A 26,956-nucleotide genomic window follows, 5' to 3' on the forward strand; every position below is an offset into this window, starting at 1 on the left:
TTATTATTCATTTTTTTCCATAAATATCATTTTTCATTTATTTTTCATTGATCCTTGACCTTTCATTTGTTCACAAACAAATTATTTTTTTTATAGAATATTAACATATTTATGAGATATATCTTTATATTCTAGAAGCTAAAACAAATATAAAATATAAAAGTATATATATATATAAAAGTTGCCATGCAAAATATCAATTGAAATTTGTTTATTAACATTGTTATAAACATTGTTATTAACATTGTTTATAAACATCTAAATGTTAGCAAAAACTAAAAAAAAAAATGAGAATTCTGTACTGTCTTGCTTTATTTAATGCAAATTTATTTATAAATATAATATATTAATAAATAAATCTTATTCAATAAATTTTTATGCAATATTTTAATTTTTATGTTTTTAAAATCAATTTTGCAAAATTATCTTATAATTATCTTATTTTAAAATCCAAATATTTTGTTTTAATTTATATTATTTTTCAAATAAATTTTTAAATTTCTCTTAAAATACATTAGTTATTAAGATTTTTTTCTTTTTTTAAATATGTAGTTTATAAATATGGATGATTAACATAAATAATTACAATAATTTTAAAAATATGTAACATTAAACAAATATATAATTAAATAAATGTAACAAGAGGATAGAATAAATTTTATTTTATCATTGAATTATATTCTATATTTTGTTTATTATTATTATAATTATATACTATAAAAATTTAATTAAATATATGATGTATTTATATTTTAAAAAGATTTATATTTTAAAGAAAATTGAAATAATTTATTTATATATATTTCATATATAACTTACACAGTTAAAGTAATAGGAATATCTGTGTTATGTAAATAATAAAAGAATCCATAATGTATTAATGTAAAACTAAAAATGTATAAAGCTAAATCTCCAAGTATCATACGACTTATTGTTACTAATTTTTTTAATCTATAAGTTAATTCAGGATTGATATTGCATAAAATCAAAGCAGTATATAATAGATTATTTTCTTGCATTTCTCGTGTATTTTTATAATTATATAAACGTCCCAACATGATTGGAAAATATGGTATTGTAATTGTCTGTAATATTTGAATTAGAATTTAATATAATACATTGTAATAATTTTCATTTTGACAATATATGTATATATAATTACCTTTCCAAATAAATGATCCAATTGCAGTATTAGTAATATGTTAACAATAATAGCTAATAATATATAATTTATACGATTTGTTAACAATAAAGGTGATGAATTTTTTGACCAATTAAAAGTATTGTCAATACCTTTAAGTATAATATTAGAATTATTAAATTTATCCAGAAAATAATTTCAAAATTTATATATATATATATATGTGTGTGTGTGTGTGTATTACCTGATATTTCATTATTTATATGTAAAGATGAAGTTTCTTTTTGTATATCTTTGACAATGATTTGAGCTAGAATAAAATAGTTTTAATAATTATAAAATTATTAAAAAATTAATGAATATTAATTGATTATTTGAATAATCAGTCTGTAATATCTATTTTATGTACAAATAATTGTAATTAAAATAATATCTTGACAAAAAATAGATATACATAATTTTTATTTCAATAAATTTATCAAAAATATTTTCATATTTTCAATAATTATAAAACAAAAAATATAAATTCGTCATTTTGATAAGTTCTTTTAATATTAATAAAATGAAAGTATTTTAATAATTTTGTAATATATGGGATTGATAATTATTTTGATCAATGTTTACCTTTTGATTTATTATCGTCTTTGCCAGTAATTTTTAATAAACGTTTTTCAGAATTTTCTAAAATTCGTCTTCTTCTAGCATTTCGTTTTGCATTGACATCTTCCATGTTATTCTTGTTATACTTTGTTTAATTAAATGTTAGGAACGAAAATTTATGCTATTACATTGAATTTATGCAAATTCAATAAATAAAATTTACTTCTTAAAAATATACAGAACAAATAAATTGAGAAAAGTTAATAGTAACCTTCGAAATCTACAAAATTTTTATGTTTGAATAATGTATTAATTTATTATATTATATTTGTAAAATTCATTTCTATATCAATAATTAATTCTAATTGCTTTTTTGCTATTAATTATTTAATTGAATATTTATAATAATACAGAAGATAATAAGAAGATAAAAAGAGATTATTTATTAATTTAGTAATTAGAATTTCAATTAAATTATTAAACACTACTAAATATCATAATTTTTACATAAAATCGAAAACCATTATCAATATATCATATAAATAATAATTATTGTATATATTATATGTATTATTATTATACAATATTATTATTATACAATAATATAAATTTTATATAAAAAATAAAAAAAAATAATAAAATATAATTATTAATAAATTTTAATATTTAATTTATTTTTATGATATCGAATTAGATATAAATAAAGAAAATTATATCAAATAATTAAAATTTTTTACGCAATTTTACATAATTTTTAAATATTTAAATATAAATAATAATATATAATATTAATATAAATATAATATAAAATGTTTAATTTAAATATAAGTTAAGCTATGTATCGCATAAAATTTTGAATGATGTAATGAAAACGCGGCATACATTTTTAAGCAAGTATGTACTTTTACTTACACTTACGTTTTTAATGAAATCTGGCTAGATTTAGCGGTTTTTGGCGGGTTAAGTATACTATTAGTATTGAATTTTCATTAAAATATAACAATGGGAGATAAAGATGGTGGTAAGAATATTAATTACTTTATTATGTTTTCTAATTATTTCTGTAATTATAATTGTTTATCGTTTTAAAGAACATTTTCGTATTATGATATAGCGACAAAGTTTTTTAAAATAAATTTTTAAGAAATAAAATTTATTTATTCTTAAAATATCATTTAATTTGTCAACAATATTTAGTTTTTGTCTATGTATGGTATAAAATATTTTTATATTCTAATCTATAATCTATAATAGAATTATATTGATAGGTTATATTATATCACAAAAAGAATATAATTTTTATTAATTTCATTAATTAAAATATTGATTTTTTTATTTTTTATATAATGCGTTCTCTTTTAAATGTATTGATTGAATTACTGATTGATTTATAATGTTTTTATATCAAACTATAATAAAAGATATTTGAATTAGGTAATTTTTTTATTTCGAATATTTTTTTTACATCGCATGAAAATTTTTTAACTATTTATTTTAAATATTTGTAATATTTATGAATTTTAATATTTCTTAAATATTTTATTATTCTTATTAAATAAATTATTTTATTATAGAAACTTTTGACGATGCTGTAGAAGAGAGAGTTATTAATGAAGAATATAAAATATGGAAAAAAAATACTCCATTTTTATATGATCTTGTAATGACACATGCTTTGGAATGGCCATCTTTAACTGCTCAATGGTTACCAGATGTAACTAGACCAGAAGGAAAAGATTATTCAGTACATCGTCTTATTTTGGGAACTCATACTTCAGATGAACAAAATCATTTGCTTATAGCTAGTGTACAATTACCAAATGAAGATGCTCAATTTGATGCATCTCATTATGATAATGAAAAAGGAGAATTTGGAGGATTTGGTTCTGTTAGTGGAAAAATAGAAATTGAAATAAAAATAAATCATGAAGGAGAAGTAAATAGAGCACGGTACATGCCACAAAATCCATGTGTAATTGCAACTAAAACACCATCCAGTGATGTTCTTGTATTTGATTATACAAAACATCCAAGTAAACCAGATCCTAATGGTGAATGTCAACCTGATCTAAGGTAAATATATTAAAATATGATTTATTAGAAGATACAATTGATATATAATTGTTATATTAATATTTCTATATTAGATTAAGGGGACATCAAAAGGAAGGTTATGGTTTGTCATGGAATCCAAATTTAAATGGATATTTACTCAGTGCATCTGATGATCATACAATTTGCTTATGGGATATCAATGCACCTCCTAAAGAAAATCGTGTTATAGATGCAAAAACAATTTTTACTGGACATACTGCTGTTGTTGAAGATGTAGCATGGCATCTGTTACATGAATCTTTATTTGGATCTGTGGCAGATGATCAGAAATTAATGATTTGGGACACAAGGTAATTAAATATTTATATTAACAATTGATAAAAATAAATATTATTATAATGAAATTCCAATTATTAGTTCCAATTATTGACTCTAAGTTCTAAATATATTTTTGTATTTCTTAGATGTAATAATACCAGTAAACCAAGTCATACAGTTGATGCTCATACTGCTGAAGTCAATTGCTTGAGTTTTAATCCATATTCAGAATTTATTCTTGCAACAGGCAGTGCTGATAAAACAGTAGCACTTTGGGATTTGAGAAATCTTAAATTGAAATTACATTCTTTTGAATCTCATAAAGATGAAATTTTTCAAGTTCAATGGTCTCCACATAATGAGACAATATTAGCTAGCAGTGGAACAGATAGACGTTTGCATGTATGGGATCTCAGTAAAATTGGCGAGGAACAATCCAGTGAAGATGCTGAAGATGGACCACCTGAGTTATTGGTATATAATAACGTAGTTATATTTTTGATAAACAATATCGTTGAAATTTATTGAAAAAAATATTTTATTTAATTATATTTGTTATAGTTTATTCATGGTGGTCATACTGCCAAGATCAGTGATTTTTCATGGAATCCTAACGAACCATGGGTTATATGTTCTGTATCAGAGGACAATATAATGCAAGTATGGCAAATGGCGGAAAATATTTATAATGATGAGGAACCGGATACACCAGCGAGTGAATTGGAAGCTGGCGCATCATAAAATATATAACAAAAATAACCGATTAAATTATTTCATACTGAAATTTTCTAACGTATACACATATATACATGTGTTTACATAAAATCAATCCCATTTAGGATTTAAAAAAAATCGGTATTTTAATTAAACTGAATTTATACATTTAAACGAAAAAGATCATCGAGAAGCAATAATACCTATTTTTACTATCAATCTTATGTCTGCTTATATACATATATGTATATTATAATTTCATATATATTTCCATAATAAGTGTTGCATATGAATATTCGATATTTTATAGAAATAATTGATACTTCATTGATTCTAGTATGATATATACATTATGTATAAATTTATACAAAAAAAGTTTTTTTCTATAGATTCTGTAATGTGTTGTAAATTTTTATGTTTATATATAAAATTTTGTGTATTATGCAATAGAAGTGTAAAATGATTTTCAACTGAAAAAAGTAGTTTTTTTTTCCAATTTAAACCATCAAAATATATCTTAGTTTTGAAAAATAAAAATATTAGAATATTATTATAAATTAATAGAAACATATTTATATTAAATGAAACAAATTAAAATATTGTAAAACATTTTATCAATTTTTTTTAAAATTAAATTCAATCACATTTGACATATTTAATAACATCGCGATAATTCTTTTTTTAATTTACTTTTATTTTATTCGTTATTATGTTATTATGTTTCGTTAAGAAGAAATATAATCCAATAGAAATTATGTAAAAAAATTTCAAGACGAAAAAGATTGAATTTATGGTTTTTATAAAATAATATTTCATCAGTTTTCTCCCAGACATAGGTATCTTAACTGTTTTTTAATATTTTAATTAATAAAATATATTACATTTGTAACATTTGTGTCTTTTTTTTCAGTTTTTTTATTTTTTATATATATTTTTTCTTGCGTCTTTTTTTTCATTTTTATTTATTTTTATATATTATTTTTTTATATTAAATTTTAAAATTTAATATTTAATTGAATAATATTTAATTGAATAATTACTAGAATAGAGATTAGAACAATTTTTGTAAAGAAATATATGAATATATTAATAGCAACAAAATAAATATTTTTGTAATTATACAGTTGTATTCGAAAGTTCGTCGTAGATTTCGTCAAGTAAAGAATTTTTACAAATGGAATATCGTCTATGTAAAGACGTCATATCAATGTCAATACTATCGAAATGTATAATTCTGTAATATGAAAAAAATAAATTAAATTAGTTTCAGAATTTTACATTAATTAGTTAGATGCTTCGTGTCATTACCAAAATCTGCGTGTCAAATAGACGTCGCTTATAGAACGCGATCGTTGCCTGTTTGTGCATGCAAAATGAATTTTTAGCAAAATATGGAAAAAGACACGAAAAAATAATTTAAATGTTCTATTATATATCAAATTACCTCTTATTAGCATTTTGTCGTTTAATATTGTCGAGAAAGTTTACAATGGGCGGCGTTAAGATTGGACGAAATAACTATAAAGAAAATTAACATTGTAATTTAAAATAGAAAAATATTATAAAATTTACACATACCGTAACGGGAGCACTTCGCATTTCACGAAGATCAATATTTCTGAATAAATCATGAACAAGAATTTCCTCGATAATTTTATGACGATTAGATAATTCATCAAATATGAATTTGAATAATTCAATGACCTGCATAATGACGTAAACATTTCAATCAATAATTTTGGTTAAACGAAGATTGATATTTTAATGTATTTTGTCAAGATTATCTAATCTAACTTTTTATTAGATATTTAATTGTTTATATGCATTGTTATTATAAAAAACATTAGTAATCAAGTATTATTAATGTAAATATTTGATCACTAATAATATTTCTTAAGTTTATTAAATATATATAAATTGAGCAATAATTTAATATTATTAATAATAAAATAAGAAAAAAGATAGAGAAAAAATAATAAATAAGAAGAAAAAAGAATATGATTTATACTTGAGGATACATTTCAATATCCGATAGATGAACAGAATTTGGCTTAAATGATGGTAATTCGTAACCAGCGCACATCTCAAATAACATATGACCTGGAAGATGACAAATTTATTCAAATTAATATATTTAAACTGTAATCGAAATTGATCTTACCAAAACATGTCATGTCAATTGAAATAGTTTGTGATATTCGAGAAATAATTAATGGATGTATTCGACTGGTAAAACCAAGAAGCGTATTTTCAAGGCCAGCGAGACGTGCGACTCCATTTTGAATGAGCACATTTCCCGAATGCAAATGGATTACAGTCGGAAATCCTCTTTCTTTTAAAAAAATTAATGCTTCCAATATTTGACGTCCCATTTGTTGAACTTGAGGTAAAGGAAGTCCTTTACCACGAGAACTATATTTTTGATTCCAATCTTCATTCCAACCTGTTCTTTCGATCTATAAATCATTTCAATGTAATATATAATATCCAAGCATTTATTTATTTTCTCAATTTGTTTATTATTCAACTTATTATGATTACTTACTCCATATATCAAATCTTTCAGACTACCTTGACTTATTGGCTGAACTACAATTACATAATTTTTATTATCATATTCAAGAAAATCGATATCAAATATAGGGCATATGTATGGATGTTGCAGGGCTAAGAATAAATCATTCAAAACATTCTTCGTCATTGGAGTTATATTCAATGAACAGTTTTTAGTCAATGGAACTAACGTAATCAATCGATCCGTTTTTAAAGAAGTATCTCTGACTATAAACCAATGTTTGTCCATTCTAGAACCTATAAATTAAAATAAATTATTTGAATAGCAATTCCTTTGTTTTAAAGATAATAATAATATTTTTATACTATATTGTCATATTAATGTTAATTTAACATTTATATATAAAATATATATAAAATATTCGAACAATGCGATACAAAATTAAAATATGATTTTAAAAATTAAATATAATCAAAAAGTTAATATGCAAAAGTATTGAATTATTGAAATATTGAACTATTGTCTAATTTTTTAAAGATCAAAGGCTTCATCTTTTTAAGGTAAACAATTTAATCATAAACAATTTAGCATTAGATAAATGAAGAAAATAGAATAAAATTAAATTATTTATAAAAAAATAACTTTTAATAAATATTTTTGCATATCAATTTTTTAATTTTAATTTCTAAAATTATTTTTTAAATTTTTCATTTACATTTTTTAAACATCTCATACATAATTATTAAATGTAGAAAATCAAATTTACCGAGATTATTTAGCTGTTTAACGAAATTATAACGTGATGTTCTACAAACATAAGTTTGACAAATTGATAAGGCACGATCCCTAGACCTCTTCTCCATTTCCATACATTCGCCAACACCTTCATAAATAGATGATCCGTGACCCAATTCTGTATAATTATGCTTTCCATTCCTATTTTCAAACATAATAAATTCTTAATGTAATTTTCTGTTTATTTTATAAGTTATAAATAATGAATTGAATGCCAATGACTTTAATTGAAATATTATTAACATTATTTTCATTAATTGATAGATTGTTTTTGTTAGAATTTTAATTAATTGTATTTAACCGTTTTTTATACAAAATAAATAGAATTAACAATAATAAGATTATGATATTTAATTAGAAAAAAAAGAAAAAAAAATAGAATTTAAATGATATTACCAATCAACGATATTGTTTTCAGTTTTATTTGAATAATTGCGCTTATGAATTATTTCTTGCGTTGATGAACGATTCCTCAAATGATACCAATAACAAATTAAATGCACACACCAACAACTACAAATTGTATTGGTCGCATTAGCATTATTAGTGAGCAACCATCGTTCTCTACGAATACAAATATTTTATCTTATAAGATGATAATTATTAATATACAATTATGTTAATATTTCAAGAATAAATAAATTAATTAATTCTTTATATTTTTGATTCATCTTTTTTTTTATATTTTTCATGTATTTATTTATTATTTTTTTTCATTTTAATTTCTTTTATTTATTTCATTTCTAGATTATTTCTAAATTTTAAAAAATCTAAAAAAATAAAAAAGAGTCACCTGCGTTGTTGTACAATTGGTATTCGTTTTTTTGAAGATTGCAAATTCTTTAAATAGTCGTGATGACGATCAATTATATATCGTGAATCATGATCGTTTATTTCTGTTGTCATTGAAGAAAAGTTTAAAATTTCACTTTTGTTATGTTTGCTACTCGAAATGTGATTGACTATTGACTTATATCAAGTGTTTATATACTTATGTATCATATTCATGTATTATGATCAAAAATAATCAGTTTATATACAATTAAATATTAGAAATATTTAATGATAATCAAAGGTAGCTATTGATGAGAATGACATCGAAATTAATCAATATATATCTTTAATAATCATAAAGTTCTAATATTAAAGTTTTAATATTAATAGTAATAATTTGAAAAATATAATTAAAAAAAGTGGCTGACCAATATGAAATTTGGATAAGTAGAGAAGAAATAAACGCCAAATATAAAATTTTAGTTTGAATATTTATTAGTTTCTAAAACATTAATAGAAATTTTTCAATACTATATATTGAATTCGCGACTAATGTAATCATTTTTGTTAGAAATTGTTATTGATATCTAATCGTAAATTGCAAAAATAAAATATAAAATAATCCTTGAGCGAATTACAATGAATATCAGCATTATTTTTGGTTTATCATTGTAATTTTGATGATTTTTGTAATTTAAATTGTTCAAAAATTATTTTATTTTATTTTAGTATTTTGCGGATCTATAGATATAATAGATTGTTTCTATTTAAAGTATGTTCAAAATAGTAGCAAGTGGCATATGATAATATTGCACGTCAATATTTTTATCTGGAAATTAGTTTTTTTGTTTTGTACTCTCACTTGCACTTGATATCGTATTTAATAAATCAAATATGTTTAATTTCTGGAGAACTAACTTAGATTTTATCATAACAAAATGATTGTATATGGGATATTCTATGTATATATATAGCAGTAAGTAGATATTCAATAATTGGCGATGATAAACAATTATTATTTTATAACATTTGGATAGGATTCAATATATTAGTAATATATTCATATATACAATATTCAATATACAATGATTAAAAAATTACCTGATTAAAAAATTAGAAAAGCGCTATTGTATACATTTTCCAGTCAAACGAATTAAAATTTTGAGTGAATGAAAAGAAAAAGAATCTTAAATATTTTAATCTTAAATTTTAGTTTCGAATATCAATAAATCAAATATTAATATTAATTAATTATATATTATTAATTTTCGAGATATTAATAAAAAATTTTTGGTATGATATATTTAATTCTGTTTATATATATATATATATATGCGCTTACTAATATATTAGCATAATGCGTCCATTATTTCTAAAAACACATCGCAACAGGCGATGGTCGAAATGTTTAACAGGTAGGACAATTAGATAGATAGATTTATTAGAATTTTAATTTCTTATGGTTTATAATTACAATAATAGATAGATCAAGAATAATTGTGACTCATTATGTTACTCATTGTAACTTCAGTTATTATAATTTCAGTCGTGTAAAAATTTTATATTTTATTTTTGTATTCCCTAGAATTCTGTGAAAATTCGATATTAGATTTGAGATATTTTAAATCCATCATAATCTATAAGGAAATAGATTTTTATAGATCAGTCTATATATTTTGGATGTCGCATGCTGTGATATTTATAATAATAATAGATATCGCAAGTGATAATAGATATAATGATCGCGAGCTAATGCGATCATTATTATCAGATAATAGCATATAGACTGAATTCGATGTTATATTAAAAATTTTTTATTAATATTTTGAAAATTAATAAAGAAACTAAAATTTAATATTTAATAAAATTTTTTCTTCCATCTCTCAAAATTTCAGTTCATTTGGCTAAGGAATACATATTGCATTTATCTAAAATTAAAATGATTCATAATTTTTAACACTTGATAGCTATTTGAAATAAAAAAATTCCTTAATAATTTTAATGATTTTTAAATATATTAGAAATTATCATTTTGAATTTTTTATAAATACATCTAATCATTGGCTTTAATTTTTGAAATATTTATAAAAAAAATTGTTACTATTATATAAAATTTTTTCTATAAGGATATATTTGTTGTGTGACATAACTATGAATTAGTTATACTTTGTTTCTATAAATACATCGCAACAAATGGCATTCAAAATATATATCATGGGTTTAATATTTTCTCATAGATTATGATTTAAAATATTTTAAATCTAAATTATGTCATTTTTAGGCAGATCCGAAGAAAAATAAAAATTTATTAATCTATTATGCAAATATTAATCTATTATGCATAATATAAAACCCATTTTTAGACAATCGAAATTGCAATGCCAGAATAATACAATGATAGCAATATCAGTATCATATTTGATACTTATCATTATAATTTTTATAAAGATTATTATCTGATAAAATATTAATTATTTATACAATTAAAAAGTTATAAATAAAAAAATTAATAATTTTTTTTAAATTTGTTTTTCAATGTAAAATTTTAATTAACAGTTTAAATAATGCGATGATATAAAAAAAAATAAATATATATATTTTTTCTATTATTAAACATTGGATTAATATATTAGATGAGAATAGAAACAAAAAAAAAACTTAATATAACTATTAAGTTATATTAATAGTTATATTAAGTTATATTAATATAACTATTAAGTTATATTAAGTTATATTAATAGTTATATTAAGTTATATTAATATAACTATAAATATAACTATTTTATAAAATAATTTTTTATTTTTAATATAATTGTCAAACTTTTTTATTTTTTTTTATGTATCAGATAATAAACAGATTTAATAAAGCGTAAGTGAATATATACAATATATGTATAAATATATAATATAATGTACAAGTAACAATAAATAAATAATATTACGAAGTACTTTTCATGGTAATGAAAATTTTTAGAAAAGTGTTATAAACACTTATTACAAAAACTTATTACACTATTTACATATAATTGTAATAGTGTATAATAATAGTGTACGATTGCTATATATAAAATGAGACGAAATCTTGTTGCGAAAAAGCGAATTCTATAGATTTTCAAAATTAATTAATTTTTCATTAATATATCTATTATATTTTTATTAATATTTCTTATATCATGTGTAAGCAGCAAATACATTGTAATATCTTGGTGACAAAAATTAATTATGAATGAGAAACTGTAATTTAATAATATTATTTCGTGCATATAGATCATAATTATATAATACAACAAAATCGGAAAATTTCTACAAAATTTTTTTATATTCTCTTCAAAAATCATATATATCAAGGACATCATTCTTATGATATTGTAAATATTTCTACATCTTGATTAAACGATATATTATTTTGTAATATAGATAGGCCAATGACCAATTCAAGAGTCCAATAATAAAAACATCCCGAGAATCTGCATTTGATAAATAAACATTTGTTAATTATTGATTAAATAATTCATTAATTTAAATGAGATCGATACATAAACGTTACATAATCAAAATAAAAACTGTTCTATACATGGATCAAAATCAGCATTTTAAAACAAAAAGTAAAAACGAAAAAATAAATTTGCAGGAAGTTAATATTATTGAAAATATAGTGTAACTAACTAAATGCATAGAAGCGGTTATTATATTATATATATTAGATTGTATTATTGCTATAATTATTTATCTTTTCAATATTATATGATATATAAAAAAGAATGCATAAAAAAGTTAAAATAGTTATAAAATGGACGTACCTAACATTAGAATCTTTACAACTTCGAGCAGCAGATACACGATTAAATAATATTTTGGCTAGATTGTCAATTTTATTGGTCAATTGATAATTCTTTTCTTCGTCACTATCTTCGTCTTCGATACTTGCGCTTCTTCCACGCCTAAGAGTACTTCGAGCAGAGACTATAGCCTCAGAATCGAGTTCAATGACACTTTGAGTTCTTCGATTGATAGCACGACGTTTTCGACGCGTTTTCGGACGTTCCTGCCAAAATCTATCATGTCCTGTGACATCTGATTCTTTATGATCATCATCTCTTTTATTTAAACTCTGATATAAATTGAACATTTTACTGAATTCTTTATGTATTTATATTTTTAAATAAATGACGTGAATTACATACGTGTTACTTTTATAATTTTTAATTTCTCTTTTTTTCTTAGTGATAATATTATTGCGCTGTTTTTTTTTATCACAATATTATTGAATGTATTTATAGCATATTTATGTACACAAAATAATTCACTAAATATTTTATATGGAATAATGTATCTTACAAATGTATTTCTGTTGTATTTCTGTGTGATAATATATATAACATTCGAAACAATCTTTTTAGTTATTTACCCATAAAAAAATTTAAACGTCATGAAGTAAAAAAAAATTGATTTCCTATGAAACTTTTTTGTTTTTGTGTATGTATAATTAGCGAACGATCATATTCGCAATTTTTCCACATCTTATTGATTACGTACGTAAGTAATGTTATAATAAATATAGTTATATAATATAATTTGATAATTTTTGCTGTTTTATAATTTCGTTAAGCATTTATATTTAATTTAGTTTAATAAATACTAACAATTTTATCACTTTTATATTTGGCAATTAACTATTTTATTATTATTGAATTTATTTCTTGATTAGCTTAAAAAATGAAAATTTATATTCGTATTTCTATTTGGTATATATATATATATATATATATATGTATGTATATATGTATGTATATATATTTATAATTCATATACATTTAATGATTATAAAATCACTGATAAAAATAAGAGATTAATTAAAAATAATTTGTACGAAAATATGAAGTAAACGATTTATATAAATAAACAAAATAATAATACGATAATACGTGATAATATAAATCAAATATACTGCACTATCACCTAGTAAGAAAGGCGACCGAATACTGAATACTGAGTATCCGATAAAGCTTCGTGCTAGTTTAGATCCCCCAGTTTGACATAGATTCGCTGGCCCAGCTGATTTTTACTTCGATTGTAACTGCGCATTTGCATTTTTACACTCTAATAGATATATTGTGAATTAAACTATTTTTTATTTTTTAATATTTAAATAATATAATTATTGCATTCATTGTATATAATTTATCATTTATTATTAATAATTTGTATTATCTTATAAAACATTTAATGTCATGATATTGTCATAATTATTAAATTATGATTATTACGATAGGATTTCTTTATATTTTTTTCGTTATTATTATTAAAATATCAGATAGAAGATAATATAATGAAACATAATGTTTATAATGAAAAGATATAGAAATTTCTTTATTCATAAAATATATAAAAAAAAGTTTATAAAAATAATTTAAAGTTTCATATTCTTCTATTTTGTTTTTATATACATTATTATTTTGTTTTATAATTTACAATCATTCTTCATTGCGTTATTATGACGTAATAACAGAGAAATGTAAATATGAATCCGATTAAATTTAATTAAAAGTAGGGCACGTTTTAGATCCCTTTTGATTCTCCTGCTAAACTTAAAGATTATACATATATATGCGTGAGTTTTAAACATCGCAGTTTTATGGCTGCTCTCAGGGACATTTAAAAAAAACAATTATTAAACAATTATTGTTTGATTATTCAAAAGATAATTACTTGATGAAATCAAATGAAATTTAATTTTGTTAATTCTGTTTAAAAATATTTCAGTTTTAGAAATTAATAATAATATTATTATTTTATAATAATAATAATAATATTTATTATTAATAAATATTAATAATATTTATAAATTAATAAGTATAATAATAAATAAATATATTTATAAATAATAAATCGATTCAGAATATCAGGATAATATATTAATAATAAACATAAAATTGATATTTTTTAAAATTTTTATAATGAATACATTTTACTTTAAATTTTTCATTAAAAGAAATTTTTAATACATTTTGCAGTTATTATTTGAAAATAAATATAAGCATTAAATAATATCAATAAATAATTAATAAAAAATGATTGTCTTAATACTCAAATTTTAATATTCTAATATATATAATTCTTTAGCATCTAAATTTATTCAAAATGATTTTTAGTAACAAAATATTATTATATAAAAAAATATTTAAAAAGTTCATAATGCATTTTAATTTATAATGTAATTTAGAAGAATGAAAAAGAAAATTAATTGCAAAGAATGATTAACAGTTGAATAAGTAAATAACTTTTTTATTATTATTTAGTTTAATTTAATTAATAATAATAGATTTACTTTATAATTTATATAATTTATATCAAATGAAATTAAAGAAAATATACAAAAGAAAAATGTAGTAATATTTTTTGAAAAATTTGATTTCAAGAGAATATGAATGAAAAAAAGAGAAAGAAAAATTTAAACTTCTTTTAAAAAGATATAAACAATATAAAATTGAAATGAACAAATTTCATCTGAATAAATTTATGTAATATCAACATATCATCATATATTTATACAATAATTGTTTATTTTTCTATATTTACTTACTTAGAAAATAATTTTTATATTTTTTTATTTATTTTTAAATTAAAAAAGTAATTAAGTAGTTAAGTTAATTAAAACAAATTAAATATTGATGTATTAAATATTGATATCTAATTACATAAATAAACAATTTTAATAATTATGTTTCCAATTTATAAATATTTTTTATCCATATTATCTACTTATTCATGTGAAAAAAATGTATTATAATAATTATATTCTTAATGTTATATTATATATTATATTAAATATTAATGTATTTTTTTATTTATTAGTAGTTTTTATCTTATTAATAGTTTATCATATATGTCATAATTTCTAAAATACAAATAATTTTTTAAAATAATTTAAATGAAATATTCATGAAAATTGTATAGTTGTATAATATTATATTAAATAGCATAAATTAATAAAAATATTCTTTCTTTATACATATGATTTAATAATAATTAATAATATCAATTTCAAATTATTGATTTGACATTATCAATTACCAAAATATTATTGCAAAAGGAATTCATTATTTTTATATTTAGAAAGAAGGAGATTTATTTTTTAATTTTTATTTATTGCATTCATAATAATATATATACATATTAATGAGATTTGTTTAACTTTTCTCGAGCAAGTAAAATTTTAAATTGTAATGGCCAACTGTTTAATGGACGCCTATTGTATATCTATTATAGAATCATACTTGTTTTATTATTAAAAAGATTATATATGTTTAAAATTAACATAAAATCATATTATTACCTCTGATACAAAATTTAAAGCCTCACGTCGAGAAAATTCATATTCAGCACGGGGACCCCACTTAAATTCTATTTTAATTGAATCATTTTGTTCCAGTACAGTTTTATCAAGATATTTTTGTGCAACAAAGAGCTATAAAACAAATTTTAATTCAATGTTAATTTTATAATTGATTTATTCAATTAATTTTCTTATATTTTCTTTTTTTTAGTTTTTTTACCTCATTTATCAAGTACTTAACATTGCCAAAGTAAGGATGATAATGATTGTCTAAACAGGAAATATCCAAATTAGTAAGGAAATCCCATAATGATTCTGAAATAATTTTACATTATATTAGAGATAAGATCATTTTTAAACAATTCCATATATTTCATTGTTATAGCATTATTACCTTCAGTACAGGATTCTTCTTGCATGAAGATATGAGTAAGTACTATAAATAATAATACTTGTTGGCTACTTTCTGTTGCACATGGATAAATGTGTGGTAATTCATTTTTTATTTCGTTTACTAGCATATATTTATTACCTTCAAGTTCTATCAATTGATATCCAAAAATCTATGAACATATAAGCATATGCATAATATTAATTAAAATATTAAATAAATTTTAATTTTGTTTACCTTTGACAAAAGATCTTTTGTTTTTTTCATTATTCTAGAAAAATGTTTTCCTTGATTGTCAAAAACATTTTTAATTATACGAGTTTTATTGACAATTTGTTTTTCTCTATCTAATGCAAAAAAGTATCGTATCAGGTTATTAATAAAGCGATTATCTTCTTCAAAAATCATAGAATCAGGTGAAAAGTTTTGCGATTTTTCATTAATATATGATATATTTGTACTTGTACTTGGAATAGGTTGAGAAAGAGTGGTAACATTATTCTTTTTTTTGACGATTGATTGTGATAAATTCTTTTGTTGATTTTTTCCATGATTTCGTGGTAAACCTTAAAAAAAATATTTATAAATTTTATATACTTTATATACTATGATAAATTATACATTTCTTACCCATGAAGTATGATAAAGACGTGTTATAGAATTATTTTTATTTTTTACAAATAGAATTCAGGATATATATAAAATGTTTCACGTTGCCATTCAAAATTTTATTACAATTTTCTATTGTAATGACATCTACCGATCGTTAAGAATGATATAAACTTTTTTTTTATGTCAGGAATTTGAAGAACATAACCACAAATGAGGTATAAAGTAGATTTTATATTGAAGAGAAATATATTTTAAAATATATATGTAAAAATATGTAAAAATCATAAAAATTATATTTTTTTTTAAAATTTAAAGCAATATAGAAATTTTAAATTCGAAATATCAGAACTGCTGACTAATTATCGACTAAATTAATTAATAAAAAAAACAGAAATAAAAATATAACCATAGATATAATTTTTATTATATATGTAATTCTTATATATAGGATGTTTCAAAAAATATGAAAACATTAATTAGAAATTTAATTAGAAAAGCAATATTTTCTTTTGCAAAAACTTTTGTTATGGTTTTATTAAGGAATTATTAACAAAAAGCATTGACCAATGGAACGCATAGCTTAATCAAACCGCTAGTGATAGCGTATTACCGATCGAGTACAATTATATATATTACAATAAGTTTAAGCATATATTAAAAAAAAGTGTGTTAAATATAAATATAACAAATATTTTTTTATGAATAAAAAATTATATCACAATAATGAATAAATTATAATATTCAATTATATATTTCATTGTATATTCAATATACAATAAACTATATTTTGTGATTGGCCAATATATATATACAAAATATTCCAAAAATGTGAGAACATTGGTTACCTCAGAAAATTTCTGAAATAATTTTAAATAAAATTTTCTTTTGCAAAAATTTTCATTTGTTTTAAGTTATTATATATGTATAAAGTTATTATATTTATGAAATATCTTTAAAGGATCTAAAAACAAATATATGGTTGAGACTTATTTATTAACATCATTATTATAAACAATTGAAATTTTATATTATTATTAATTTAAAAAGTAAGACGAAGTGAGATACAAATAAAAAGAGATTATTGTATCTCTGTTACACCATTTTGCTTCATTTAATATGAACTTAAATTGTTTGTAACTTAATAAATAATTAATAAATAAATCTATTTTATATAAAATTTTATATAAATTTCAATTGACAGTTTTGTATATTTTTGTTTATTTTGATCTGTAGAATCGATTTTTTAAAGATAACAAATATATTAATTCTGTCTAAATATATTAATATATATAACTACAATTAACCCTCTTATAACACGATAGATAGGTTCTTAGAAAATGCCGTGTGAAACCATATTATATGAAAGAACCAGTATTGGGTTCATAAAAAGGAAGGTTACATTTCGAAAACTTATTAAAAACACATTTTTTTTTTAATTCTATATAAAAAACTTTATTAAAAATATAAATGTATGTATAATATAAAACGAAAAGAAACAAAAAATATTATTTTCACTTAATGCGACCTTAATTTACTAAATTTTTTTCTCATCACTGCTCAATACAATCAAATAAGAACGTTTTTTCGGTTGAACGATATTATCTTTACTTTCAGAACTTTTTTTTCATTTATATTTTTTGCATCTTCCATTCTCTTTAAAAAATCTATAATTTTGGTTTGTTTGCATGATCTTACAAGATCATTATAGATTTCATGGTATGGAGATAGACAATTTTTCAGCTTCTTTTTGAATTTTCGGCTTTTTTTAGAAGAAATGTGGCAGAAACTGTGGATTCAAGAAAAATGATTCAAGATTTTCAACTAAGTTTAGATCTTCTTATAATTTTTTTAGCGTTAAATTAACTTCATCAGTGTTAATCTTCATCAATGCTATTGTCCTCAAAATCGATTTGATTTAAAACTTCGGATTCCATTTTCATCAAATTCGCTTCTTTTTCCACTATAATAAATTTTGAACATTCTCAATATCCATAAAACTTTCGCTTCCAATTGATTTAGCATTTCTAATATGGTATATATTTCTATATTATATTTCTAATACTAATTTCATTTTCTGACGATTTAAGCACGTTTTCTATTTCAACTGAAAATAATAACTAAAAATATCTCTTTCTAACATACATTTAATATTGATGTCTTTTTACAAACTAACGACAAAGATATGATGTCGATGCAATGCTTCATTGAAAATTGTTTCCAAGTTTTTATTACCTTAATTGATTTTGAATCGGTTATATCTAAAATCCACTGTAATGTTCTTCATATGTAATAAGTTTTAAAAATATAAATAATATCTTGATCCAATAGTTGGAACAACGAAGTAGTTAGCTGGTAGGAACATTATTTTGGAATGTTGGGATGACTCAAATCTTGTGGGTGACACAGAGTATTATCTAATAATAATAGTAATAGCTCCTTGAAGTTCAAATTTTTTTGCTTTAAATAATTTTTAACATTTGGCACAAAACAATTTAAAAATCAATTTTTAAATAAATTTCCAGTTATCTAAGTAATTATCTTGGATTTGTTTTCCAATATGGTATAAAATATGGTAAAAAGTTTTACGGTAAAATGTTTTTATTTATGCTTTTAAGTGCACGTGAATTTAAAGATCTATAAACTAGCAAAAATTTTAAGGATCATAAAGTTTTCTGACGCATTACTACTCAAAAGTAGCATTATATAATTTTTAGACATCTTAAATCCGGGTGCAGTTTTTTTTTTCGATATAAAGGCTCTATTGGACATTTTTTCCCATCAAAATTCAGTTTCGTCGACATTGAAAACTTTATCTGCTGTGTACCTTTGTTCTTCTATATGTTTTGAATTTTTTTTGGATAAGCAGCTTCATCATCAATCGACGCAGATTTTACTTGGATTTTTATGCTATGAATTGCAAAACGTTTTTTGAATTTTTCGAATTAATCTTTATTTGTCACAAAATCTGGATTGATTCTCAGAATCAATTTTAATGATCAGAAAATTCTCCATGTTCTTTAAAGTTCCTAAAATTTTAAGTGCTTTTTGTTTAATGATATTACTATCCAATGAAATTCTTTTTTGATAGCTATCATCAATCCAAATCTGTTTCATTTTCTCAATTATTGGCATTCGAAGACAAATTATATATTTTGCAGATGTCGAAAATCTTGCAGCAATTCAATTTTTTATTTCTTTTTCATTTTTCTTAATAGTCTGAGCTGTTGTTTTATTAATTAAGATTTTTTTCAATGAAATACTTTTTCTTCTTTTAAAAGACGATCTAAGATTTGTATCTTTAGATTTTTTTTTTTAAAAAAATAAATTTCCTCTTAAATTTTATTTTTTTATCTTTACCAAACATAGCTTAGGACTGAAAATTAATTTTCCAAAAAATAATCTTAAAGACAAAAAAATCATTCTTTAACATATCCTGATTTGACTCAGATTGCCGATCAGCCGTTTAAGACACTTTTGTCTTTAGGCCATGGAGATAAAAAACAAAAAAGGGCCTTCCGTCTGTAAACGCTCGGCAGCAATTACATTTTACAACAGGTCGATACGATATGACGATATCGCATTGCGCTTTATTCTTTTAGATATGGTGACATTTTCCGCAATACTGTATCTTTGAATCTCGTAGATGATATATAAATTATGCATTTCCGTTATAACATCGGAATAGAATTATAAATGAATTGTAAATGAATTGTTTATACATTTTCATGAAAAATCGTTATAATTCATTATTCTTTCCCGTCATTATTTTAAGGTAATTTAGTTTTTAAATATATTAAATAAAAATGATCTCTTGTGCTGTAGAAATACAATCTTTGTATAAAGATTTCCGCAATTTATCTTATCGTGTTAGAGCGAAATCGTGTTGTAAATTGTGTGCTACGAGAGCTATCTGAATGTTTCTAAATTATATTGCATTATTAGAAGATTTGATGAATTTTTATTTCTTATTAATAATCAAATTTTTGAATATAAATTTTGTTTAAAAAAAATTAAATTTATGTTTATGTAAAATTAATTAAAAAAAAATTTTACTTATGTTCTTTTTGATACGGTATAATATTATCAATATTTTAAATTTATTTTAAAAAATTTGTTTAAATATTATATTATTATTATATTATATATTATATATTATATTATTATATTATAATTATATAAAAAAAAATATATTATAAAACAAATTATTTATAAAAATAATGTCATTTTTTTTATTTTGATTTATTTCGATTCTTAATATTGAGCTTGAAATATATTGTTAAGTTCAAAATTATAGCTTTAATTTAATTTATAACTTTTCCTTATTACCATCAGCTTTAATTTTCAAAATATTTGCAAAAAACTTTTCATGAATCTATTTATCTTATGAATATATTTAATATGATATTGTATATATATTGATGAATACGAACATAGATAACATAATTATTCTCATATGGATAAATAATATATTCTTAATGACTATTCCTTAATTATAATTTAATTTAAACAATAAAGAACAAAATTAATGGATTGTAGATTAGGTTAAATTAGATTTTATTGTTTAATGAAAATTGTATTCTTATAAGAGAATTTAAAGAAATAAAGATTTAAAATTTCTAAAAAAATGTACTTGTCAAAATAGATTCTAGAATAATTTCATATGTATTGTACAATTTCATATTACATTTTTATTTTAAAATAATTATAGTTTTTAAGAAAAAATTTAATTTTACTTAAAAAAATATTTGACAAAGTGATTTTCTTAAAAGATCTAAAGATTATATTTACATTCGATTATTTTCATATATGACATATATATATATATATATATATATATATATATATACACATAAGCTTTTTGATATCGATATTTTTATATCATATAAAAAAATCATAAATTAGGTATAAAAGTAGATCAATTAAAATATAATTTATAATTCAGATTTTTAAAACTTCCATTTTCATATCATTCACATTGAGATTCATATAATGAGATTGTAATGAGATTTATATCATTGAAGATTGATTATATAGGATTGTTCATTTTGACATTAGGAATTATAAATTAATCATCTAAGACTATTTGAAATAACGATGAGAAAACGAGATCTAGATTACATGTTAATGATATTTTATAATTATATATAATGTAATATAATTTTAAATAATAATAATAATAAAATAATAATATAATAATATAATATAATAATATAATATAAATTCTTGAAAAAAAATTATTATTTATACTATATTTATTAATATTAATTATATTAATCATATAATAATTAACATATATTTAAAAAAAGGAATTATTTTCAATTTCTGAATTTTTTGAGATTAATTTTTTTATTAATTCATAATTTTCAAAAAAAAAATTAAAGATTCATTAATTTTTTTTCTTTGATAAAGGACAATTTTTTTTATTTTTTTTAATTTTTAATTTTTAATTTTTTAATTTTTTTTAATTTTTAATTTTTAATTTTTTTAATATTAAAAAAATTAAAAAATAAATATATTATAAGAAATATTCTTACTATAATTATGATTTTTCTAATTGTAATTCAAATAATTATAGTTTTTATTTGTTTTTAAATACTAATAACTATAAATAATTAATAATAAATTTGTAACATAGATTGTAAATTGCGGTAATGATTAAGTAGAAATATTAATATTAACTGAAATTATTAATATTAATATTAATATTAATATTAAAAAATAATTTAAAGTAAATTTAAAGTAAAACTAACAATTAGGAAAAGCAATTCCGTTTTTATGAATGATGATTAATTAATGATTTTATATTTTGAACATTACTTTTTTAAATAGTTTCTAAAAGATTTTATCATTCATTTATTAAAAAGTTATCAACAAATAATAATATATAGTAGTTATTTTGAAAATATATAATAATATAATAATATAATAATATTTAGTAGTTATTTTGAAAATAATGTAAATATACTATAGAAATACATATATATATATATATATATATATATATATATATATATATATATATTACATATAATATAAATATTGCATAAATTTTCAATTTATAATAATGTAATTTTATTATTTAAAATTTCAATGTATAAATACAGAAGAATCTCTCCTATAGCCTATTAAAATAATATAATTTAATCTTGTTTATCTCTAAGATAGATCAAATTTTTATATCTTAAATTTAAGTAAAAAATGAGTTAGATTAAATCAGATTATATTATTTCTAATAACATTATAAAAGTTTTAATCAATAATAAAAATATTAAATTAATAATAAAATATTATAATATATATTAATTTTGTTGCAAAATGCAGGCTATAGTTCCATATAGTTGTGAATGATCATCGTATTGATTTCTAAAATATTAATAAAATACATGATATAAAAATATATAATATATAATATACATATATAATATACATTACTATACATTAAAAACTATATATATATAGATACAATATTACTAATTGAAAACTGTATAGTAATACAACTGTCTAATAGTCATCAATATCGAATGTCAATTTAAGTTAAATATTAATGTAATAATATTGGCTTCAATACTTGTAATATCTTATTTATAATTTTATCTATTTTTTATATTAAGTTTTAATTACGATGCAGAGAAACGAATTTGATATTTCAAATAAAGTAAATCAAGATTATGAAAGAAACTTGAAAATGATTTCAAATAAAAAAAAAAAAATGAATACTTTCTTTTTTTCTTTTTTTTTTGCAAAAAAGAATCGCACATAAAATTTTATTTTAACATTTATATTGATGTAATTAATTTTTTTTTTTATGAAAACGACTTTAATAAAAAATATTATTAAACATAAAAATGATAATTGTATAATAATTCTATGACAATGCATTACATTTCGTTTTCTTTATACAATAAAATATTAAGTTATAATTTAATATTAAATCTTTAAAATCCTATAATCATTCATTGATTCGCTATAATTGATATTTGATTAGATAAATATCAAAATTAATTTTATGATGGATTAAAACAATAAATTTAAATGATTTTGAATTAAATTTTTTTATTCAGTGAAATATCAATAAAAAAAATATTTTAATTTGATCCAAAGAGAATTTTGTCGAACTTGTACATAAAGTTATTTCGAATGAAAATTTGATAGAATATTTAATAAATTTTTGAAATTTGTAACCTTTGAAGAAATTTTATAATTTCTGAAATTGTTAAACTAACTTATGAAGCAAGATAATTTGAATTTCATTCAATATCTCCAACATTTTCAAGCGTTTTAAGTAGTAGTTTTTAGTAATTACGAACGGGTATAGTTCTTTTATATTTTTTAAACAATCGAGTCTGAAATATATAACAACAATGGTCATTTTAAATCATATATACGCGCTAAATGTCTTGTGACGGATCATTGTAGAAGTATTTGCAAGAGTGACTCCCATGTGCTACGATGCAACTTCTTGGAACATTTGGAAACTGTTTTCTAATACGACTATTGATTCTTTTTAAAATTCTTTTTTAGTTTGTATTTTCGTTGATAATAATTATTAAAAGAAAAATCAAATGACAAGTAAAATCATAAAATCGAAACAGATCAATAAATACAATTCAGTCCAAATAAAATACAGTTAAAAATCAGATAGAATTTAGTTCTATCAATCAAGAACTTTGTTTTGTAATGTGCGTTTAATATGTGAATAATTATGAAATATTATATATTTTGGATATTAGCTCATGTTATGGAAATGAGATAATTCAATAAAATCAAATTATCAATATCAAAATTACATTAACAACAAAGAATTTTGAATATTGGTTATTATTATAATACGAATGCTTAAGATTATCCACACAATGTGCGATCATAATTAGCTATGTTTGAGATGAGTTTCATTATAATATAATATAATTAATTACTAATTAATTAAAAAAATATTTGTTTAATAATAAATATTATTTTGTTTTAGTATGACAATGTATCTCATTCTCGAAAAGAATGCAGAAGCAGTAAAGTTACAACAAAAAATAAATATATGAAATCTTATTTATCATAAGAAAATCGATCCTTTTCAGGGCCATCAATACTTTTAACATAAGCATAATTTAAGATTCTATTTTGAAATTACTGAATCGTGATTAACTGATTAGTGTTTATGCAACGAAGGATAGATGTATTGATCCAATGATGGATGTGTTATTTTTTCAATAATGTTTTATTTATAATATATTTAGTGTTCTGTATTAATTTGTCAAAAATTAAGTTCGTCAATGTTAAAGAAGGATGTTCAAAAAATGTTATGATCAACATTTCAAAGCTTGACTTGAATTTTAGAATAATTGATTTTATTTATTTATTGGTGAATTGTTTTTTAATATAGGTTATATATAATATAGGCTATATAGTAATAGGCTGCATGATTAATTTTTTCTTATTTAATATGTAATATTTGTTAAAAAAATTTTACATTGATTTTTTTATTTTTTATTTTATTACAATTTTACTACAATTATATTAGTACATTTTATTACAATTATTCAACACATTTTCTTTGAGTTATATTGTTTAGACTTATTCGTTCGATTAATAACATGAAGCCAAAGCTATTGTCACGATTCACACGAATAATTGGCCAATATTTTTTGTTAATAATTTGTTAATAAAATTAATAAATATTTTTGCTTTGAAAAAAAAAGTTACTTGAAATTATCCAGAAATCTTCAATATTTTTGGTATATTCTATATATATATATATATATAGAAAAACTAATATAATATGTTTAATAAATATAATATAAAAAATATATATATAATAAAATATACATATATATAATAATATATATAATAAAATATATATATAATAATATATATAATAAAATATACATAAAGAATAAATTTTAGTTCATTGAAATTATATTTCAGTCACTATAAACTATTTTATCCATAAGTAAATCGTTGTATAATATTATCTACTTGATATCTCTAAAAATCTCTTATCTCTAAAAATCAAGTTTGCTCCAGAAAACAGCACGCTGATCATTTTCGAAGTAGCATTTGACAGAGTTTTTCGAGAATTAAGATCATTGTCATTTTGACAAAATTGATTTAGGATAAGTTCAACAGTATTCGAATTATATTAGAAAATATCATTCTGATTGTTTTCTAGAGCTGTTACAGAGATGTCTAAAAGCCATATTATTTATTAAAATTTTTAGGCCAGAATTTGAACTTACTGTTATAGCTAAGCTACAAATAGATCGCAATTACGTTGTTTAACACAAATTTGACGAGTTATGTCGAATTTTGTTCTGAAAAATAGATTTTGATAAAAATAATAGATTTTTAGAACGAAAATCATTGTTATAGCCAATTGATATCAATTACCAGGTCTCACCACGAGATAACTACGCATCGAGAAAAAATATAAATAATTGATAATCGAAATGAATAATTAATATTAAATAAATTATGAAAAAAATAAGAAAAAAAAAATAAGAAATAAAAATTAAATAAATTTGAAAAGAAAAAATTAATTCGGAATGAAATGATTATTTAAATTAATGTTTTACAATAGCAATTTATCGTTCGCAATTAATTCCACATTATGACAACATGGCTTAATTTATATCTTAATATTATTTTCATCTATCTTAATTTATTTATTATAATTAATAATAATACAAATTTTAAATTTATAACGCGTAACAA

At 20.2% G+C, this 26,956-nt stretch overlaps 4 protein-coding genes across 9 annotated transcripts; 1 reads left to right on the top strand and 3 right to left on the bottom strand.

Annotated features, from left to right (window-relative positions):
* Positions 1–783: 783 nt before the first annotated feature.
* LOC100576930 lies at positions 784–2,077 on the bottom strand. The gene is made up of 4 exons (XM_003251800.4): positions 1,766–2,077; positions 1,386–1,451; positions 1,163–1,293; positions 784–1,085 (listed from the first exon to the last, which is right to left on the bottom strand). The coding sequence occupies exons 1-4, from the start codon at positions 1,869–1,871 to the stop codon at positions 816–818; spliced, it is 573 nt and encodes a 190-aa protein (XP_003251848.1). The 5' UTR covers positions 1,872–2,077; the 3' UTR covers positions 784–815.
* A 528-nt stretch (positions 2,078–2,605) lies between these two features.
* On the top strand, positions 2,606–4,952 carry LOC552200 (probable histone-binding protein Caf1). 2 transcript variants are annotated; one of them, XM_016917328.2, is made up of 5 exons: positions 2,606–2,762; positions 3,316–3,814; positions 3,889–4,146; positions 4,261–4,600; positions 4,676–4,952. In XM_016917328.2, exons 1-5 carry the CDS (start codon positions 2,744–2,746, stop codon positions 4,853–4,855), a joined length of 1,296 nt encoding a protein of 431 aa, XP_016772817.1. In that variant the 5' UTR covers positions 2,606–2,743; the 3' UTR covers positions 4,856–4,952. The 2 variants fall into 2 exon arrangements, with proteins under 2 accessions (XP_016772817.1, XP_624580.1); XM_624577.6 differs by having other exon boundaries at positions 4,261–4,588.
* Positions 4,953–5,888: 936 nt separating this feature from the next.
* On the bottom strand, positions 5,889–13,524 carry LOC409492 (slowpoke-binding protein). 5 transcript variants are annotated; one of them, XM_006571976.3, is made up of 10 exons: positions 12,713–12,843; positions 8,932–9,034; positions 8,535–8,702; positions 8,110–8,279; positions 7,374–7,639; positions 6,990–7,284; positions 6,837–6,928; positions 6,407–6,532; positions 6,273–6,346; positions 5,945–6,062 (listed from the first exon to the last, which is right to left on the bottom strand). In XM_006571976.3, the coding sequence occupies exons 1-10, from the start codon at positions 12,717–12,719 to the stop codon at positions 5,945–5,947; spliced, it is 1,419 nt and encodes a 472-aa protein (XP_006572039.1). In that variant the 5' UTR covers positions 12,720–12,843. The 5 variants fall into 5 exon arrangements, with proteins under 5 accessions (XP_026295503.1, XP_006572041.1, XP_006572038.1 ...); XM_026439718.1 differs by lacking the exon at positions 8,932–9,034 and having other exon boundaries at positions 5,889–6,062; positions 12,713–13,524; XM_006571978.2 differs by lacking the exons at positions 8,535–8,702; positions 8,932–9,034 and adding an exon at positions 6,137–6,184 and having other exon boundaries at positions 5,889–6,062; positions 12,713–13,041.
* Positions 13,525–16,039: 2,515 nt separating this feature from the next.
* On the bottom strand, positions 16,040–17,498 carry LOC550978 (non-structural maintenance of chromosomes element 3 homolog). The gene is made up of 6 exons (XM_623373.6): positions 17,270–17,498; positions 16,877–17,205; positions 16,643–16,811; positions 16,469–16,563; positions 16,249–16,380; positions 16,040–16,172 (listed from the first exon to the last, which is right to left on the bottom strand). The coding sequence occupies exons 1-6, from the start codon at positions 17,271–17,273 to the stop codon at positions 16,089–16,091; spliced, it is 813 nt and encodes a 270-aa protein (XP_623376.5). The 5' UTR covers positions 17,274–17,498; the 3' UTR covers positions 16,040–16,088.
* Positions 17,499–26,956: the final 9,458 nt, after the last annotated feature.

This window comes from Apis mellifera, linkage group LG3, assembly GCF_003254395.2.
Source record: "Apis mellifera strain DH4 linkage group LG3, Amel_HAv3.1, whole genome shotgun sequence".
Taxonomy (NCBI): Eukaryota; Metazoa; Arthropoda; class Insecta; order Hymenoptera; family Apidae; genus Apis; species Apis mellifera.